This window comes from Drosophila kikkawai, chromosome 2L (genome assembly GCF_030179895.1).
Source record: "Drosophila kikkawai strain 14028-0561.14 chromosome 2L, DkikHiC1v2, whole genome shotgun sequence".
Taxonomy (NCBI): domain Eukaryota; kingdom Metazoa; phylum Arthropoda; class Insecta; order Diptera; family Drosophilidae; genus Drosophila; species Drosophila kikkawai.
In genome coordinates, this window is record NC_091728.1 from 27,218,476 (window position 1) to 27,240,458 (window position 21,983).

The 21,983-nt window shown below is 50.9% G+C and overlaps 1 protein-coding gene across 2 annotated transcripts in view; it reads left to right on the forward strand.

Moving 5' to 3' along the window:
* LOC138927918 (uncharacterized) overlaps positions 1-21,412 on the forward strand; it is an 81,044-nt gene extending 59,632 nt beyond the window's left edge. For both annotated transcript variants that reach the window (XM_070283364.1, XM_070283365.1), the window contains exon 3: positions 20,981-21,412. In XM_070283364.1, the coding sequence (XP_070139465.1) occupies positions 20,981-21,254 (274 nt within the window). In that variant the 3' untranslated portion in view covers positions 21,255-21,412. The remainder of the gene's footprint in view (positions 1-20,980) is intronic.
* The last annotated feature ends 571 nt before the right edge of the window (positions 21,413-21,983 follow it).

Here is a 21,983-nt window from a genome sequence, read left to right on the forward strand (position 1 = left end):
CAGTCTCCGTCCGCTCCCCGAGTGGGCGAAGACTCCTCTCGTTTCCCGGCTGTGTGCGTCTGCAACACTCGACTGTGCGTATTCCCCGACGCCCACAATCCCAACAGAAAAGAACTCTGGGATTGCGGCACGTTGCCTGCTGGTGGCCCTCTTGAGCACAATTCCTACACGCAAACCTGAAATTTGTGATCGTTGACAGATTCCCTACTCGAGGACCCTGTGGGGTCGTAGCTGGGATGGGTGGTCGCCCGACTGTTCGCGAGAAATTTTGTTGAACTGCTGGTGGCTCGTATCCGCTCCTCCTTGGCGCGGGTTGTGGCTCAGCTACCATCCTGGCATGGCTTCCAGTGCTCCGGTCCCGAGTGACCTCGAAATTGACCGCCAAACTGGTGAGTTGCTCCAATGTGGTAAAGTCGTGCCTCCTGGCGTACATCTGGTACTCCGGTTGGAGGTTCTCGTAGATGCGCTCCAGCTCTTGTTCCGCGCTGTATCCCGCTCGGTGCATCAACAGTTTGATGTTGACGAGATATTGCTTGAACGTCTCCCCTCGACGCTGATCCCTAGTGCGGATCTCATCCTCGAGTCGCTGGAAATACCTCGGCGGCAAGAAGAAATCCAAAAACGCCTTTTTGAACTTCGTCCAGGATTCTCCTAGCAGCTGGCTCGTCCGGAACCAGTGCTCGGCCGTGTCCGTCAAAAGGCCAGGGATGGCCTGCGGCATCTTCTCCACGTCGACTTCGTAGGCCGTGGCTCGTTCCTCGAGATGCTGGATGAAGGTGATGGGATCCGTGGTGCCATCGAAAGTTATTCCCCAGTTCCTGAGTTTCTCCGACAGTGTCGCTGCCGACATCTCCGCCTTCTTTGGAAGAGTCTCACGCCTGGCCGGGAGGGTCTCCACGTCTCTGGCCACGTCGGCGGTAGCTCTGCCCTCCAGTACTGGTACTTGCAGTTGCGCGGGACCCGGTGGGTGTGGTTGTGGACTCGGCGATCGTTGTTTCCTATCCGCTAGAGTGGCGTTGATTTCCGCCTCACATTCCTGTAGTCGTTCGATGACTTCCAGCACGTGATCATCTTGATTGTTGAAGGCAGCCAGCCGGCTCCGCATTTCCTCCACGGTTCCGGTTGCTTCCAAGGAAAACTCCTTCAAAATCGCCTCCAATTCCCGCTTCCGCAGATACGCGATCCAGCGTGCGCCCATATTGCTGTGAAAAATTTAATCGACTGGCAAACGACAGGAAAAATTTCGAAAGGTCGAGAGAAATATTTCAGACGAGGGTCAAGCGACGGTTGAGTTGATTAAACTTCAGTGAACTATTTGGTTTTTATTTTTCGCACAAAAAAAAATCACCAAATGCCCACGTGCAACTAGGTTAAACTCGAATTTGATGTAAAACGACGATTTAATGTTGCTGTTCTCCTCGACGGGGATTAAATTTATTCGACGACGATGCAAGCTTGTAGAATTTCCACGACGATGAGTCAAATTAGGCGACGGCGATGTAAATTTAATTCGACGATGATGCAAAGTTTTATTCCACGATGCTGTAAATTTTATTCGACGGTGATCGCGACTTAGTAAAATTGGTACGACGATGGCTTTTACTTCCGTTGAAAACTGCGACTGTACGTGTTGACTCGACGGCGGTTGAAAAGAGAAGGCCCTCCGATGCGTATCTGCAGGCTGTGTTCGATCGCCGCTGGTGTGAGAGAGACGACGATGAGAGTGAAGGGTGAAAACAAAATGGCTGCGCTGTGGGGAATTTGGGTTAGCTTTTCCCTGCCTCGTGCTTTCGAAATTCTCGCGACCTGACTTGGCTACCTAGAGGGCTTTTCGCTCTCGCTCTCTCTCTCTTTTTTTTTTCTTTCCCTCTTTGCTTTCTCTGCTCGGTTTTATTTCTTGGCTCACGTGTGTTTCTAGTCACGTGATCAAATAACCTCTCGTTTTAGGTTATGATCTTTTCACGGCTGGGGGTATACAAATTTTCGCTGCGTGTGCCACGAGTTTCTGAGAGTGGGTATACTTTTTGGTTAAGTTCTCCCGATTTTTGCCATGTGCCTCTCGAAAAATTCAAAGTTTTCTCGATTGTGAGGTTATATAGAATGCCCGGGATATATTCTTATCGATATATATATATATCCACGTAGTTTTCTGCCCTAGAAATTTTGGTGTCCCTCGACATCCGACTCTCCATATGTTCCGACTTAGAAAATTTTCTCTAAGTGGCGGAACCGAAAATTTTTCAAACTTGACGTATCCGAATGGGTCTTTAGGCCATATTTTCGACGTCTAAAGTTCGTAAACCCCATGTCCCTGTTCGGGCGCCATTCTGTAAGGAAGTTCGACGGCTGGGGTAAGCCTCAGTCACGTCCAAGGTCCTCTTTAACAGAAAAATTTGTAAAGATGTGGGACAAAGTGTTTTGACGGACGGCAAACTGACAGGAGATGGTAATGGTCAGTTACCGGGATACGCAGCCAGAAAAATGGCTGATTCGGTCTCTGCAATAGAGCGAAATATTCGTCGGAGCGCGTTTTGGGTCGGGCCCGTAGCAATCGCTAGAAGGAGACCGAAAGAGGGGTCGATTTTGGGGACCACCGTTTCCTGGGGCAGAGTTTATGGCCTAAGATCTAGGCATTTTGGGCAAATATTCTACGAAATTCATGGCCAGCGTGGCGGTGGGTCGTTCCCTCGCGAGCTGGACTCGATCGGAGTCGAAGATTTTACTTGAGAAAGCTTTTCTGGAATTTATTTAATTTTTCTCAATTCTCGGAAGTGGCGATCAGTGATTAGCTCCTCCGCGAGAGCACAAAAATATATATATTAAATAAGATTTTACTTATATCTCATTGTTAAATTTCGGAGTAAAATTTCTCCCAGTGTAGGCGAAACTCAGCCTTTCCCGCGAGCACCAAAGAAGAAAATTTATATTTATGAGAGCTTTCTTGAATTTATTTAATTTCTCCTCATTTTAAATTTATCCGCGTTTATTTTTTTCTCAGTGTGGGCCGCGGTTAGATAATCCGCGAGAGCAGGAATATATTTTGAATAAAATTTACTTAGGTCTCATTATAAAAGTTTGGAGGGGAAATTTCTCCCAGTGTAGGCCATCCCCCGCAAGCACCAAAGAAAAATTATAAATACATCCGAGTTTATGTTTAATTAGTTTTCAGTTTCATTATTTATTTATTTTTACTTGAGTTGTATTTTCTTCAAAATGTTTATTTTTCAGTTTTCATTGGGTTTTATTTTTTATTTAAATCAAGTTGTATTTTTCCAAAATTTCTCTCTTTTAGTTTTCGTTTTGGTTTTATTTGAATAATAAAGTTTGCAGGGATTTTTAACAAAAAAAATAAGGTTAGATGTCGGGGCATTATTTCTAGCCTACTCTAGCGAAAACCGCATCCTGGCCATCGAGAAATTTCTATTTACACCGGTACCCGCTGGCCAAAATGCGATCCTCCTATACACTCACCCGTCTCCGTTTTTCCGCACACACACACGTGCCTGCCGGTGGCTGCTGCTTCCGCCACGTCCTCGCCGTCCGCTTCCAAAAGAATTTGCCTCCTTGGCCGTCGAGAAAAATCAAACTCCGCTGCACGTCACTGGCTGCCTCACGATCGTTGGGGCACTTGGTATAAATTGTCACTGTCAATAGGCACTTTTTCTGCACTCGTTGGTCGCAAGAAAAAAATATAACTCCGTCGCTTGGAAAAAAAACACTCCCGTTTTGGCTTCGCTGTGAAAAGAACTCCGTCGTCCGCTCGCACGTCTCTTCGATTTCGTCGCCTCCGCAAAAGTAAATCAGACCACGCGGCTTTGCCAAATTTTCGGCCGCGCCGGTAATTTTCCGTTGCTCATTGCATTGCGGTGCATCAGCTTCCCTCTCGCTCTCTCCTGTTGGCGCGTGCCAATTTTCGGGGGTTGCTTTGCGCTCGATCGTATGCTCGCTCTCTGTTGCTCCCATACGGCGCTAACTCCGTGGCCACTTATTCGTGGTGAATAGCTCTCTCTGCTCTCCGCGTGTAGATGTTTTTTTTTTTTTTTTTTTTTGAAAAGAATATAGGCTTAAGTACATATGTTACAGAGGATGGATAGGGTGGAAAGTCCGCACCCGTGGGACTGCCGCAAAGCTATACTTCACGGGGGCGGTTGGCGGTCCTGTTGCCGCTCATCGGTCGCCTTCGGTGCGACGGGTCTGCTCCCGGCGCCTCAGCTCTCGCATCACGGTTGCTGCCATTTCGGCAGCCGCATTCCATTTGGAGGGGGTCTCCAACATGCAACCGACTAAGTTGTCGGGTGTCAGGCGGCAGTTCATTGCCGCTTCCAGCGCGGCTCGTTCCGCCGAGAATAGGGGGCATACGAAGAATGCATGCTCCGCGTCCTCAGTAAAAGCGCTGCCACAGTAGTCGCAGTACGGGTCGACCTCATGCTTAAACCTGTGGAGGTAGGCCTTGAAGCAACCATGTCCTGTGATGATCTGCGTGGTGTAGTAGTCCAGCTGACCATGTCGTCTCTGCAACCAGGGAACCAGATCGGGGATGAGCCTGTAGGTCCATCGTCCTGTGCTCGCGTTGTTCCATCTATCCTGCCATCGAGCCATGGTGCTGCTTCTCTGGATTCTGCTACCTGAGTTCCCAGTCCTGCGCTCCTCTGCCAGTAGGTCTATTGGGATTGCTCCCGACACCACCAATGCAGCTTCTTCTGACACCGTGCAGAAGCAGCTCGAGATGCGCAAAGCGCAGCGTCTGTAGACAGACTTACACTGCCGGCTGTAGCTGACAGTCCTCATGGCTTCCGCCCAAATCGGCGCGGCGTACAAGATGGTCGAGGTCACCACTGTAGCTATTAATCGTCTGCTATGCTGCTTTGGGCCACGGGTGTTGGCCATCATCCTAGAGATAGCGGCAGTGGCCTTAGATGCCTTGGCCGCTGCGTACTCCAGGTGGCTCTTAAAATTCAGCCTATGGTCGATCATGACTCCGAGGTACTTGATCGCCGGACTGGACTCGACGTATGTCGAGCCGACCCGGAAGGTGACCTTCTCTACGGTCTTTCTACTGCTTATGAGCACTGCTTCCGTTTTGTGTTCGGCGAGCGAGAGACCGTTGTCTTTCAGCCAAGACATCATCATGTCGATTGCAATGCTGCATTTAGCAGAGACATCGGACAGGTGCTTCTCCACCGTGACCAGCGCTATATCGTCAGCGAACCCTACTACGGCGCAGCCATCTGGTAGTGGAAGTCTCAGGATCCCGTCATACATGACGTTCCACAGGATTGGCCCAAGAACAGATCCCTGGGGTACACCACCTGTCACGTGGTGCATCTGGTTGCCGTCGTCGGATGTGTACAGAAGGACGCGATCTTTGAAGTAGTCCGCTATCAGGAGGGTGAGGTTCCCTGATATGCCGCCGTGTTGGAGTGCCTGCAGGACTAAGCTCCAATTTGCTGAGTTAAAAGCGTTTTTGACATCTAGGGTGGTGACCAGGCAGTATTGCTTGGTGCCTCCCTGCCATCTTTCGCCTTCAATCGCGTTTGCTGCCATTAGCGTTACCTCTCGTATCGCGTCGATCGTGCTCCGCTTCTTCCTGAAACCGTGCTGCTGATTCGATAGAGCTCCACGCTCTTCGATCTCTCTCTCCAACTTGTTGCAGATTATGCGCTCAAATATCTTCCCCAGTGTGTTGAGCATGCACAGGGGGCGATATGAGGACGGGTCGTCATTCATTTTGCCTGGTTTAGGGATAAGCACTAGTCTCTGCTGCTTCCATACTCTTGGAAAAGTGCGCTCCGCAATGCACCTGTTGTATACCTGTGCAAATAGGCTTGGGAATGACTTCATTATGGCATGAAGTGCAGCGTTGGGAATGCCATCGGGTCCCGGGGCTTTGGCTGCCTTGCTGCTGGCCAACGCGCACAGTATTTCCTCCTCGTTGGTGAAGATCGCTTCACTCGCAGCTATGTTTGGCAGCACGAGGGGCGGCTGCGACGGGAACAGCGTGGAGATTATAGCTCCAAGTTGTTCCTGGGAGGTTGGAGTCGGCGGTCTGTAGAGTTTGCCCATGACCAGCTTGTAGGCCGAGCCGAAGGGTTCCTGGTCTGCTGCATCGCACAGCTCTTGGAAGCACCTGCTCTTACTCGTCTTAATAGCGATTTTGAGGGCTTTTTTCTTCTCCTTGTAGCGTGTCTCGAACAGCGCTTGCGTGGGACGCCCTCTACTTCGTTGACATCTTCGCCTTGCAGAGAGGCACTCGCTCCTGGCGACGGATATCTCATGATTCCACCAGGGGACTGGTCTCCTTCCATTTCCTCTAGTGGAGCTCGCCATGGCGGCATCACAAGCAGCCTTGATTCTCGCAGATAATATGCCGGCGCAGGTGTTGGCGTCGCCAGTGATGACGTTGCCATCCATACTGCTTAGGAGTGTGTCTGCGTTAAGGGTGTGTACCTTGTACGCAGATTGCCGGAGAGACGGGCTCTGCTGGCTGTGCGTCGTCTGGGTGATAATGGCTGCGTGGTCGCTGTATGTGAGCAAATCCGTGACCTTCCAGTGGCTGGTCCGGCAGAGCTCCGGGCTGGCGAAAGTCAGGTCAATGATTGACTCTCTGCCTGCCTTGCTATAGGTGCATCTAGCTCCATCGTTCAGGAGACAAACGTCTAATGTGGCCAGGGCGTCCAGAAGGATGGTTCCCCGATGAGTCGTTTTCGAGCTCCCCCAGGCGGTGGACCACGCATTGAAGTCCCCAGCGATTAGTACTGGGGATCTTCCGCGGGCGTCTCGGGCGATCTCCTGCAAGATGTCTCTAAAGGCATCTATATGCAAGCTCGGGGCTAGGTAGCAGCTATAGATGGTGGTTGCTTGGACCTTGGCCCTTGCATAGCCAGGTCTCGACGCCCTCTGCGACAGGTGTCCGGGGGACTGCCCGCAGCTCCATATGGCTGAACCACCATCCGCACTCTGTTGCCATACTCCCTCTGCCTTTGACTTGTACGGTTCGCTCAGTACAGCAATGTCAATTTTCTCCTCGAAAACCGTCTGTGACAGCAGATCTTGGGCAGCTCTGCAGTGGTTTAAGTTAAGCTGTAAAAACTTAACCATTCTGCGTGTTATGGGTGGCCTTCAGGTACTCCGGGCAGATCCTGCTCAGAGTAGCGTGCGCAGCTTCACCCGCGGGTTTGCCTCCTCTGGTGCATAGGATACACCTGGGCTTGGCTTGGCACGTGTAGTGCTTGTGGCCTTCTTCCCCGCATCTGAAGCAGGAGTTTTGTGTGGCCTTGGCTACTGAGTCTGAGGCCCTGCATCTCGTCGAGGTATGTCCATAGCCCATGCATTTGAAGCACCTCCTTAGCTCAGTCTTCTGTCTGATGCGACAGACGACCCATCCGATTCGGATTTTGCCCTTGTCGAGCAGTCTCCGCGCATGATCAGGCCTGAGGCTGACGGTTGCTGTTTGCGTGCCGCCAAACGCCTTCCGCATCCTAGGTGCAGTGTTGCTTGGGATGTCGCAATCCTCTCCGGCAAACAGAGCCATAGTGACTTCTCCGCCGCTGGTCATCTCGTCCAGGTCGCGAATCTCCACTTGCACAGTTTCCTGCATGACCGCCACCTCTGCTTTATCGGATATGGCCGTCCTGAGTGCTGCCTGCAGCTGCTGTGTGGACGGGTCCTGAGGCTTCTGCATTCTCAATAGAAGTCCGCCATTTGCAGTTCTTCGCAAACCTTGAACATTGTCTTTGAGTCCCTGGAGGGAGGGCTCAGTTTTGACCAGCTTCAGCATATCTGCGTACGAGCCTTCGCTGCATTTTATTAAAATAGCGTCGGCGCGCTGCTTCCTGGGCATGACAGCGTTTGGTGCTCGAATCCCTTTGGGTTCGATGCTCTCCGGTCTCGGTTGGGGATTTCTGGGCTTAGGCTTGGCCCTGACCTGTTGCCATGCCGAATTTCCTGGCCCGGTGGTACAAGCCGCTTTGGGGATCGTGGCTGTCAGCGTGGGAGTGGTCTGCTGGCTTACGCTCGAGGTAGAGCCCTTGGTGTGGCCCTCGGCCAGCGCTGCACTGATGTCGACCTGCAGCTTTTTCATCGCCAGCATGGAGTCGATTGTCCCCTGGGTGACGTGGCGGACCACCTTTTTGTTGTTGGTCTTGGTATCAGTGAACTTGGCGATCATCTCGTCTAGCATCTTCCCCAGCTTTTCGGCTAGTGCTGGTGCGCTAGTGTCCACTCTCTGCTTCTTGTGCGCTCCTGACTGGTTCACATCGGGGCTCACGGCATCCCAGCTTCTCTTCGGGGTAGCCGTTTCCTCCTCAGTCTCGCCGAAAACAAACACGGGTCCCTGCACATTTGGCGGTGCCGACACCGGTTGCTTCTCTGGCATGCTCGCGGGAGGCGAGTGTTGCATCTTCTGCTTGTTGCGCTGGAAATTTCTCAGCAGTTCCTCCTCTGCTCTAGCTACCGCTAATGCCTGGGTCTCGTCATCCCGGCCTGCAGGCGGTTTCGCTTGGCTCATCGCACCTGCTCCTAGCGGGGTCCCTCGGTGCGCGGGGATTTCCCCCTGCGAATGCCTGATGGGAGTTATACCGCTCCTTCTCGGTCCCCAGAGCCCCTTTTAATTGGCGCCGCCTCAGCGGGGGGGTTGGAAAATGGCGAGTTCCTTGGCCTTGTGCTCTTAGCCCCACCAGAGCCAACTGCGGAATGTGGATGACAATTCCTAAGCCTAATTTAAATTTAAATTCAAATCCAAACCCAAACCTAGACCCAAATTCAAACTTGAAATTCGAAATTCAAAACCTAAAATTCAAAACTTTAAATCCAAAATTCAAAACTTAAAATTTAAAATTCAAAATTCAAGATTAAAACTCAAAAACTCAAAAACTCCGCGTGTAGATGTGTGTGTGTGTGTGTGCGGGGTCTAGAGATGTGAGAACGGGGAACCAAAGATAACTACAAACTCTTTTCTATGCTTAACTTTTGTACAGCTTATAAATGACTATATTATTATATTAAAATATACGTTGCCCATTTTATAAAGAATGTATACGAAAATGATTATATCTACAATGAATTATTTATACAAAGCTTAAGGTTACAAAAGGAGAAGTGAATAAAGTATTTTACAAGAGATTATTTAAATATTGACAAAGAGAATAATTGGGCGTTTGCCGGTTTGTTTTTGTTGTTTTTTTTTCGCTGCTCGCTGCGGTGGCTCTCCATGAGCGTTGGCGGCGGTTGTTTTGCCGTCGGCTGTTGTTGTTGTCGCTGCCGGCTCCTGATCGCCGTTGTTGTTGGCTTGGTGAGCTGTTGATGACGTGGCCGTTGTTGATGACGTAGCTGCGGTTGTTTTTGTTGGCTACGGGCGCGAAGTATTGTTTTCGCTGGTCGCGCTGGCCGTTGCCATTGCCGCTGCTGTTGGCCGCTGTTCTGGCCGGTTTTGTTGTGGCCGGCGTTGATGACGTCGACGGCCGGTGTTGTGGCCGTTTTGTCGATGACGTCGACGTTGGTGACGTGGCGGCCGTCGTTGTTGTTGACGGCGAGAGCGCGCTGTTGTTGTGGCCGCTGCTCGGGCCGGTGTTGAGGCCGCTGGCCGCTGTTTTCTGACGTCGCTGTTGATGACGTGGCCGTGGTTCTGGCTGATGTTGTTGCCGTCGGCTGCTGGCGCGGGTGGCCGGTGTTAAGGCTGATGTTGGTGCCGCCGCCAGTATTGGTGGGGAGTCAGACGACTCCTCACAGGTGGCAAATTCGTTGTCTTCCCCACAAACATTTTGGTGACCCCGACGTGATCTTTATCGGAGTCTGCATCTCGGTTTCGTAATTGTTTAATATCGTTTTGTAACGCCCCAAATCAGGGGCGCACCATTTTCTTCACCAACTGCGTGCCGAGAGAGAGCTCGGAGTCACTTTCGTTCTTATCCAGTTCCTTATCATTGTTATTATTAGGTTAAGTTCATTTTTTTCTTGTAAATATTTGTCATTATTCATTATAAACTTATAAAACTAAACTAAGCGGTAAATATTATTATTAGTCGTGGAGAGGCGAACCCACAGGAACCAACTAGGTGGCAACCCCTGAACACCTCGTTAGCCACGACGCGACCCGCGCAGAGACCCCCTGAATTTGCTATCGTACTCCCCGTGATCGATAGGCCACTCGATAAGCGACCCGGCCGATCGATAAGCGCGACGCGTCGCTGAAGTGCGAGCACTAATTTTTTCACCCGGCCTCTTCCGCTCTCAACGTTCACCGAGACAAGACGTGCGCCAGTCGCCGAGAGTCGCCGAGACCTAAGAAAACCCACGTGACGCATCTTACCGCAGAGCTATCTCTCGTGCACCTCGCGAATCCGTGCTCCGCCGCGCCACCACCACGCCCGATCGTGCGCTGTGACGCGAGCCGCCTCTGCAAAACGCCGGCCACGCGAGTTTTCCACACGCGTTTTCCCCCCCTTCTCCGCGCGCCAGATCGCGACAACCGCGTCGCCAGGAGGAGTCACGTAAGCACCTCTATCCTTTTACCTTTTTTTAAGGGCAGCAGCAGGCCCCGGCAGACAAAAGAATAATTATAATAAACCAACGTAAAAAAACAACCAAAGTGGAACGTAATTATTATTATTTCGTAGTTTGTGGTATCCTTTCTCTTCACCCTTTTCCTTCACCTCGACCGAGACGGACGCTTGTGTCTGGTTTCACACTCACAAGGCGAAGCTTCGGCCGAGATTTCCTCCTCTTCTCCTACCCTCTGCATGCTCCAACTAAAGTAAATCTCCCGTAGACTCCGAGTCCATCCGGAGTAGTACATCTCCCGTAGACTCCGAGCCCATCCGGAGTGGTAGATTTCCCGTAGACTCCGAGTCCATCCGGAGTAGTAGATCTCCCGTAGACTCCGAGTCCATCCGGAGTAGTAGATTTTCCGTAGACTCCGAGACCATCCGGAGTAGTAGCCTCCCCGCTTCCCCCCTCAGCCCCGATTCCGCTACCGTGAGTCGCTGCGACGACCCACATACATTCTCGTTAGAAAGCGCCACCTATTGGTCCGAGCACCCTCACGACCAACACGCGTTTTCGGTAGACAACACCCCCTAGCGGTGCGAGTTGCTAACTCGGGATCGGCGTGACACCCGTCAGAGGGCGCTATTCTTCGAATTTCCGGACGATCACCGTTCCCACCTCAACCGAATCTCACCTCTGCGGTGTGATCGGACCTGGCCGGCAGACGGCGCTACCCGCGTTCACCCACCAGGGGGCGCCAGCGACAATTTCTCGGAGTTTTGCAATCCTCAAGCTTCATTCGAAGCCTCATCCGTTCGCCCGACAGGTGGTGCTGAACGCCCACCTTCTCACGGTCCGCCACACGGGCGAAGCAATACAGTGGCTCTTGGTCTTAACCACGTAGTGCTACGCCGGATGCGCAGTCTGCGAAGCACTGCCAACGATTCTACGTTAGGTGTGTCTCGTTCCTCGGTATTCTGCCACCTCCATACTATTCCTACTACAGGTCCCATCCCTCTATATAAATTTTCTTGTATAGGTTCCTTGGCCCCGACTGAGATTTTATCCCGGCCAGAGAACTTCGTGACAAGTGGCGCCCGAACAGGGACCGTAGGGAGAAAATACCAGGAAAAATACCACCTGTATGGGGAGTGTGTAACACCGGAACGAGTGACATAACCTAAAAATTTGAGAAAAAAAAAAATAAATAATTAATAATAATAATAGAGAAAAGTATAAAAAGTGCTCGCGACCGTGAACATATTCGCATCGAACCAGTACGCGCGCCCGGTACTAAGCCCACGAGCTTACTCGCGACCTCGAACAGTTACGCGACCGAGTGTCAGTGAAAGAAAGACAAACCATAGACTCCAACCAAGAGCCCCAGTGGCCCAACGGTATCCAGAGACGAGAAGAGAATACACGAGGACAACCCAGAAGAACCCACCGAAGCTATGGATCCCGACCAAAAACATACCGGTGAGTTCGTTCCACGTACGATTAAGAATCCTGGGGTCTCCACGCGGTGGATTTACTCCGGCTTGAAGACAGAATTGCAAGCGTTCGTCGAGAAGTTTGGGTTCTCCCCTGAGGGAGTCGTTGACGATTTACGGCGAAGTTTTGTCGCCCTCGTCAAGGAGTCTGAGCAACCACAGGAGGTGTGGACTCGACTCACCGACCTCTCACGGCGGTATACCACCCGGGGCCCGAGCCCTGTGCCTCCTGAAGAAGAGAGGCCGGGACCCAGTGGCCTGTCGACAAATCAAAATGCAGGATCGAATGCCGGAGTCTCTCCTGCGGGACGGCCGCGTTCCACTCACAGTTTCACTACTACCCCCCAGAGCTTCACTATGACGGCCCCGAGCTTCACTGTTCCTGCCCAGAGTTTTGCGATCACCGCCCCTTCTTCTTCGACTATTCCCCGGGAGATGTACCCTGAGCCGAGCCACGACCGGCACCGTCGGGAATTCGTTTGCGTTCCGGAGCGAATCCGGAAATGGGGGCTTCAGTTCGATGGATATTCAGACCCATTGGCATTCATTGAGCATTGAGCATTGGACTTTGTCCTACGGGATTGACCTAGGGCTTCACCCTCGGGCTATGGCGGAACTGCTGACGAGCAGAGCCGACAAGTGGTTCCAGACGAGTCGCCTCCAAGGGGCCGACTGGACCACCTTCCGACGAGAATTTCTGGAGTTCTTCCTTCCCCCCAGATACCTCCAACGCTTAGATGACCGGATTCGGAGTCGTGAGCAGTTGGAGGGGGAGACCTTCAAAGATTTCATGTTAGACCTTCGTGTTCTCATGGGTCACGCAGGCTACGACAAAACCCAAGAGCTGAATCGGCTATACGAAAACGTCGCGCCGGAGTATCAGATGTATATCCGGCGTAGCGAATTTCAAACCATCGGGGAGCTAGCCCAACAAGCCACCGAGTTTGAGGCTGTTCAAAAGCGGAGCCGCGAGCGACAACACGGCAACCCTACCGCTATGAATACCCCTGTCCGAAATCCGCTTCCCCCACGTCAGATCCGCCTTCCTTCTCCGATGAGACCCAGTCAGGGAAACCTACCTCACACACAGCCTGAGCCCCGAGCACCCGTTCCCGCCAGGGTTAATCGGGTGACAGCATCTGATCGGCGAATTGATGTCAGAGATGCGTGCCGCAACTGCGAAGAGCCAGGACACTTCAGCCGCGATTGTCGGATTGCCCGACAGTACTTCTGTTGGGATTGCGGACGTCGAGACGTCCGGACAGTCGAGTGCTGCCGACGTCAAAAACAGGGAAACGGGATGGGTCCTTCGACCGGCGGAGTCCGTCGGGACCCAATCCAGGGAATTACCAGTAACCGCACCGCTTAGGATAGAGAGAGGGAGGATCGCTGCTGAGGTCGACATCGGCGGACACGTGCGTCTAGCCACCATTGACACAGGGGCGTCGAAAAGTTTTATCAGCCAGGACATCGCCGACGTAGTGGGGCAACCCCATCAGTTTAGGGAAATCCGCACGCAGATCAACCTCGCCGACACATATCGGGTCGAAGTGTCAAGGTTGCTTTTAGCTGATGTGACTCTCGCACAGAAGTCAATTCAGGTTCCCCTACTCGTAATGCCCGCGATGCTGGAGCCCCTAATCCTCGGGATGGATTTCCTTGCATCTATTGGCACCACCCTCCGATGTGGGAGCGTGAGGCTGCTCTCTCTACACCGACCCGAAGAACTCGGCAACACCAGGCACAACGGACCAGCGCATGCCGATCAGGACACGAAAATTAAACACGGCTTATACTAAAATCCAATCGCGCGTTTTTATTATAAACTAAAGGGTGGCAAATTCGTTGTCTTTCCCACAAACATTTTGGTGACCCCGACGTGATCTTTATCGGAGTCTGCATCTCGGTTTCGTAATTGTTTAATATCGTTTTGTAACGCCCCAAATCTGGGGCGCACCATTTTCTTCACCAACTGCGTGCCGAGAGAGAGCTCGGAGTCACTTTCGTTCTTATCCAGTTCCTTATTATTGTTATTATTAGGTTAAGTTCATTTTTTTCTTGTAAATATCAGTCATTATTCATTATAAACTTATAAAACTAAACTAAGCGGTAAATATTATTATTAGTCGTGGAGAGGCGAACCCCCAGGAACCAACTAGGTGGCAACCCCTGAACACCTCGTTAGCCAAGACGCGACCCGCGCAGAGACCCCCTGAACTTGCTATCGCACTACCCGTGATCGATAGGCCACTCGATAAGCGACCCGGCCGATCGATAAGCGCGACGCGTCTCTGAAGTGCGAGCACTAATTTTTTCACCCGGCCTCTTCTGCTCTCAACGTTCACCGAGACAAGACGTGCGCCAGTCGCCGCATCCTACGAGACCTAAGAAAACCCACGTGACGCATCTTACCGCAGAGCTATCTCTCGTGCACCTCGCGAATCCGTGCTCCGCCGCGCCACCACCACGCCCGATCGTGCGCTGTGACGCGAGCCGCCTCTGCAAAACGCCGGCCACGCGAGTTTGCCACACGCGTTTTCCCCCCCTTCTCCGCGCGCCAGATCGCGACAACCGCGTCGCCAGGAGGAGTCACGTAAGCACCTCTATCCTTTTACCTTTTTTTATGGGCAGCAGCAGGCCCCGGCAGACAAAAGAATAATTATAATAAACCAACGTAAAAAAACAACCAAAGTGGAACGTAATTATTATTATTTCGTAGTTTGTGGTATCCTTTCTCTTCACCCTTTTCCTTCACCTCGACCGAGACGGACGCTTGTGTCTGGTTTCACACTCACAAGACGAAGCTTCGGCCGAGATTTCCTCCTCTTCTCCTTCCCTCTGCATGCTCCAACTAAAGTAAATCTCCCGTAGACTCCGAGTCCATCCGGAGTAGTACATCTCCCGTAGACTCCGAGCCCATCCGGAGTGGTAGATTTCCCGTAGACTCCGAGTCCATCCGGAGTAGTACATCTCCCCGTAGACTCCGAGCCCATCCGGAGTGGTAGATTTCCCGTAGACTCCGAGTCCATCCGGAGTAGTAGATCTCCCGTAGACTCCGAGTCCATCCGGAGTAGTAGATTTTCCGTAGACTCCGAGCCCATCCGGAGTGGTAGATTTCCCGTAGACTCCGAGTCCATCCGGAGTAGTAGACAACACCCCTAGCGGTGCGAGTTGCTAACTCACGATCGGCGTGACACCCGTCAGAGTAGTGGAGTAGTGGATCTCCCGTAGACTCCGAGTCCATCTGGAGTAGTAGATTTTCCGGAGACTCCGAGTCCATCCGGAGTAGTAGATTTTCCGTAGACTCCGAGTCCATCCGGAGTAGTAGACAACACCCCTAGCGGTGCGAGTTGCTAACTCACGATCGGCGTGACACCCGTCAGAGGGCGCTATTCTTCGAATTTCCGGACGATCACCGTTCCCACCTCAACCGAATCTCACCTCTGCGGTGTGATCGGCCCTGGCCGGCAGACGGCGCTACCCGCGTTCACCCACCAGGGGGCGCCAGCGACAATTTCTCGGAGTTTTGCCATCCTCAAGCCTCATTCGAAGCCTCATCCGTTCGCCCGACAGGTGTTGCTGAACGCCCACCTTCTCACGGTCCGCCACACGGGCGAAGCAATACAGTGGCTTTTGGTCTTAACCACGTAGTGCTATGCCGGATGCGCAGTCTGCGAAGCACTGAGAGAACTTCGTGACAGTTTAAAAAAAAACGCTTGTTTGATGTCGTTTGCGGGCATTCGGTCACAAATACACAAACATATGTATATACATACAGTGGGCTGCCGGCCGTTTGATTTTTTGTACATTTAGCGCTGTGAAAATCAAAGCTGTGTTGTGCAAATAATTCGACATAAAAGTGAATCGAATTTAATCGTTGTTAAAATCGCATAGTGCATATACATATACATTTATATGTACATATAGCCACCGCCATACATACATTCGTTCACATATATCCGCTGTTGCTAAGCAGGCAACTTAACGGCAAAAACAACAACAACAAGTTTAAGGTTCCGTTTCATTTCGGCGATGCTTGAAACCTCTACATTTTCGCGGTAGAAAGCATAGGGAGTTTCGTGCCTCTGACGCGGTCAGACATTTTAATTTATTTTATTTTTTTTTTCTCGTGATCGAATAAAAGATATGTCTGATGCGGAAAATTCGGTTCGGGCACCAAATGAATCCCCAAGTGACGTTGACTTCTACCGAGCCAAAGCCGACTCTATTTTGCGGCAAATAAACTCGATGAAATTTTATTTAAATGCTGATTCGGTCAATCAGTTTGATGAAGCTGATTTACTCGCCCGAATGGATTGGATCAACTCCTTAAACCAGACATTTGATGCTGCGCAGACATCGTTGGAGCGACTGGATTTTACGGAGATCTCGAGCGACCATCGGATTGAGTTTTCCGGAGTTTTCATGGATGTAAAGGCAAATCCTCGAAAGCTGGATCATAGGACGCGTGAAAAATGGGAAGAGGATTTATCGATCACAGAGCTGCCTACCTGGGATGCTATGGAGTCGTTTTTGGAGAAGAGGTGCAGGATGATGGAAAACTTGGATCAAGCCTGGGTAACTCAAACACCAGGCCAGCAGGTGGGGAAAAACTTGCACATATATAATCCAAGTGCACTTATTGCTTCTGCCACTAACTCAGGTCAGCAGATATCTTTATTTTGCGATGCAAGGGATGATTATTTGCCAAAATGCCCTCAATTTTGAAATTTGAGTCCGAATCTTCGGTATCGAGAAGCAAAGAAGTTGCACCTTGTGACGCCTGTAGGCGCACAATATATCGTATAAGGAAGAAATAGAATAAAATAGAACCAGTTAGGGACATAAGAAATGGATTGGCGACATTATGAAAATAATTTGAATTGAATGCGCGCGCGCGCCACTGATCGTCAAGGAGGGTCACACTGGACCGAACGGACTGGCCACACTATTCGGGGAAAATCCCGCACAGGACTCTGGCCACACTGAAGCCGCGCCAGGGCCTATATAAAGCGGACCACGGCCCTGGAGTAATGACTTAGCAGCCGACTGCGATTGGGTCGAGTTCGAAGTCACTTTTTGGGAACTCTGGTTCCTATTTATAAATTGTAGTTAGGATCTCTGCTGACTTGCGAGTCCAATCTGACGACTTTCGAGTCCAAAACACTGCCGACTTTCGAGTCCGATTCTCTCTGCTGACTTGCGAGTCCAATCTCTGACGACTTTCGAGTCCAAAACACTGCCGACTTTCGAGTCCGATTCTCTCGGCTGACTTGCGAGTCCGAAACACTGCCGACTTTCGAGTCCACTTCTCTCGGCTGACTTTCGAGTCCGAATCTGCCGACTTTCGAGTCCGAAACACTGCCGACTTTCGAGTCCACTTCTCTCGGCTGACTTTCGAGTCCGAATCGGCAGACTTTCGAGTCCAAACGTCTCTGCTGACTTTCGAGTCCGAATCTGCAGACTTTCGAGTCCAAACGTCTTCGAGCTGACTTTCGAGTCCGAATCTGCAGACTTTCGAGTCCGAACTTCTCCGAGCTGACTTTCGAGTCCAACAAACGGCGCTGAGCTGACTGTCGAGTCCGACAACTACTGGGTTCGGTTGACTTTCGAGTCCGAACGCATTCTCTCGTGGTTGACTTTCGAGTCCGAACGCATTCGCTATTGGGTGGCTTTAAAGGCCCCTACCCTGGCGGGACTATCGGCATTCCCCTATCGGACAGGCGTACTCGGGACGAGGACGAATCGGAACTACGGCGTACCCCAGAATCGAGATCCGGCATGAAATTATGGAATTATTATTGTACCTTTGAAGTAAATAAACATTAAGATACATTTACGGCATAATCCTCTAGCGTTCTACTCTGGGACGGGGTCGGAATCTCTTACCTGGACGTCCCGCTGACTACCCGTGGACGACAGGACGTTACAGATTGGTGCCCGAACAGGTTGAAGTGGTTGCAAGAGATCGACACCAAGAGTAATGGCTAGCAGGCAGATTTAAGAGAGAGGCGGCAAGACCGTGAGTCAGAGCAACGACCACAAGGAAACGGTCAAGGATTGTAAGAGCTAGACGTACGCAAAGCTGGAGATACAATCATGGAGAGGAGGATAAACGTGGAAATCCTGGATCAAGTAGGAGCTGGGGAATAACGTACGATGGAATGACCAACCCGCTAGAATTTATAAGGGAGCTGGAAGGTTGGGCGACGGGATACGGCATCGGGCACGACCAGTTGGTGCAAACCATGCCGTTCATCCTGGAAGACGCGGCGAGCGATTGGTGGAACTGCACACCAAACAAGCTGGACAGTTGGGAGAAGGTCACGGGAGAGCTGGTGGCGTACTTCTTGCCGCGGAGGTATCAGGAGCAACTCAAGGAGCAGATCCAGCATCGGAGGCAAGGAGAGACCGAACCAACGAGAGGGTTCGCAATGGAGCTGATGCAAATGATGAGGTTTGCGGAGTATACGGCGGAGGAAAAATTGAACCGCATATACCTGAATTGCCGAAGCCAGATAAAACTATACACGAGGAGGTCGGGGTTCAAAACACTTCCCGAGTTTCTCAAACTGGCAGAGGTAGTTGAGATGATCGAAGCAGAAAGTTTCGATCAACCACAGCACAGACTCGACCAAGAGATCTGCAGAGAGTCCGACGGTGGGCCTGTTAAAAGGGACCCCAAAACCATCGGATGCTGTGAGACGGCATGGAACCGATCAGGGCACACATGCCAGGCGGTTTCGGACCAATGGAATACACCAGGAAGTGGAGAGGCCAAGGTGTACATTCGGTCAGCCGCTAGGAAAGAGGGCACCGAGGAATTAGAGGAATCCGACATGGTGATCCAACAAGACCTGGAAGAGGAATCGAGGCAAGAGGAAGGTGGAAGCACCACGGCGCTAGCAGGCGAGATAGGAAGGATGGCAGAGCAAGTGGAAGAACAGCCGCACGGGCAGGAAGACAAGGATCAAGAAGAAGAAATGCTGGAGGACCAGATGAGGGCGGACGTAGAGAAGAAGGACGTGGACCAAGGAGAGGAGCCAGTACAGTACAGTACATCGTGGGAAGGAGACAGCACGATTACAGAAGCAACGGGGATAGACTGGAGCGAACAAAGATCGACGGGTCAAGTAGCATCCCAGGGGAAAGAACGAGGAGCGAAACGGAGGAGGCAACAGCACCAAGACGGAACGATGGACAGGACCCCGAACTGGAGAAGCGTATTCGACCGGGGCAAAGACGTTACGGTGCGGAATCACACCGTCTCCCAAACGGGGGGGGAGTGTGACGCCTGTAGGCGCACAATATATCGTATAAGGAAGAAATAGAATAAAATAGAACCAGTTAGGGACATAAGAAATGGATTGGCGACATTATGAAAATAATTTGAATTGAATGCGCGCGCGCGCCACTGATCGTCAAGGAGGGTCACACTGGACCGAACGGACTGGCCACACTATTCGGGGAAAATCCCGCACAGGACTCTGGCCACACTGAAGCCGCGCCAGGGCCTATATAAAGCGGACCACGGCCCTGGAGTAATGACTTAGCAGCCGACTGCGATTGGGTCGAGTTCACCTCCCCAGTAGTTAGCAGCGAAGTCACTTTTTGGGAACTCTGGTTCCTATTTATAAATTGTAGTTAGGATCTCTGCTGACTTGCGAGTCCAATCTGACGACTTTCGAGTCCAAAACACTGCCGACTTGCGAGTCCAATTCTCTCTGCTGACTTGGGAGTCCAATCTCTGACGACTTTCGAGTCCAAAACACTGCCGACTTTCGAGTCCGAATCTGCAGACTTTCGAGTCCGAACTTCTTCGAGCTGACTTTCGAGTCCAACAAACGGCGCTGAGCTGACTGTCGAGTCCGACAACTACTGGGTTCGGTTGACTTTCGAGTCCGAACGCATTCTCTCGTGGTTGACTTTCGAGTCCGAACGCATTCTCTCGTGGTTGACTTTCGAGTCCGAACGCATTCGCTATTGGGTGGCTTTAAAGGCCCCTACCCTGGCGGGACTATCGGCATTCCCCTATCGGACAGGCGTACTCGGGACGAGGACGAATCGGAACTACGGCGTACCCCAGAATCGAGATCCGGCATGAAATTATGGAATTATTATTGTACCTTTGAAGTAAATAAACATTAAGATACATTTACGGCATAATCCTCTAGCGTTCTACTCTGGGACGGGGTCGGAATCTCTTACAGCAACCACGCCTGAACCAAATAAATGTATCTGCACAGACCCTGGACGTCCCGCTGACTACCCGTGGACGACAGGACGTTACAACCTTTGCTTGAACTGTTTGCGCAAGGGGCATAGTTTGCAGCAATGCAAGTCGACGCACTGCAGATATTGCCGCATGAAGCACCATTCATTGTTACACATAAACCATGACCCATCCGCACCATCCATCTCATCTGCATCTCCATCAATCTCTCATCAATCCATCGATCCATCCTCGAGCTCTCAGCCATTGCCATCCACTTCATCATCAGCATTAGTGTCATGTGCTCAACCATCACCTCATCCTGAGCATCACATATCAAGCCCTCCACCCAAAGCCTCAAATATTATGCCGATTGATTACGTGTTGCTTCCGACTGCAATTATTTACTTGAGAAATAGAAGTGGAGCATTTATGCCTTGCTGAGCAATTTTAGATTCTGCCTCGCAGATAAACTTCATAACCTCTCGCTTAGCTAGTCAACTTAATTTGAATCATAAAAACTCGCAAATCTCGATTGCTGGGATAGGAGAATCGTCCATAATTTCGGATAGGGCAGTCGATATTGTTGCGCAATCACGGGATGCCAGCTATCGTGCGTCATTCGCAGCTGTTGTGACTCACAGTATCACGGATTACCAGCCCCATTTCAATATAGATGCAACATCATGGAGAATTCCGCAGAACATTTCGCTCGCTGATCCTTATTTTAATCAATCGCAACGAATTGACCTTTTGCTTGGCGCTGATTTGTTTTTCCAAATAATTTCCACAGGAAAAATTCATTTGGACAGGACTTTGCCAACTCTTCAGAACACCAAACTTGGTTGGATAGTCTCTGGAGGGTTATCGAGTATGCCCAGCCCTGCATCGAGGAAGTCACATCCGGCGGAGTCGGCGTCATCAGAGTAGCTATGGTCCGTACAGCTACGGGTCTAATCAAGAGAGCCGTCGCCAAACTAGCCGCTCTGCCCATCGATTCCGAGATAGTTGGAACCGTACCTCTTCCAACGGGGGGAGTATGTTCGGAGCAGACCGCCAGCACCTAGTCACGCGCGCATAGGTGTACTACTGCAGCGCTCTTTTGTTTTCTCTTTCTACTCTTTTCTTATCTCGCCTAAGCTGTCGCGTTAAACTACAAACTACAATTGTACTCTCATAAACATAAATATATTCCAAAGCCAAGCTTACAGACTGTGTCTGCAGCTCCGAGAAAAGAAACACGAAAATTAAACACGGCTTATACTAAAATCCTATCGTGCGTTTTTATTATAAACTAAAGGCTGGCAAATTCGTTGTCTTCCCCACAAACAGCCATATATAAGACGATTTTATCTCCCATATGGAAATACGCTATCCTAATATATGGTACTGCAGCCAAAACGAACTTAAACAAAATTAGGATAGCGCAACCCAAGACCCTAAGGAAATTTTTGGTGTTCCCTGGTACGTCAAAAACAAGGACATCGAGAGGAACCTGAAGGTCCCGATGGTCGGAGTCGTTCTCCAAGATTTGGCAATCGGCTATGCGCAACGCCTCGAAAACCATCCTAACGCTTTGGCCAGACACTTTACAGGGAGACCCAGAACAAGAAAATTAAAAAGATGCCATCCAATTGACCTTCCTAAAAGGGTCATAACATAACACATATAACATAATTCACATAACATAATAAACATTATACACAAAAATTTAAATGTAAATATGTAGGTAAGATATTGCATAGGTATCTTTTTGTTTTTGTTTTTAATATGTAATTAGATTAAGTTGCCTCAGC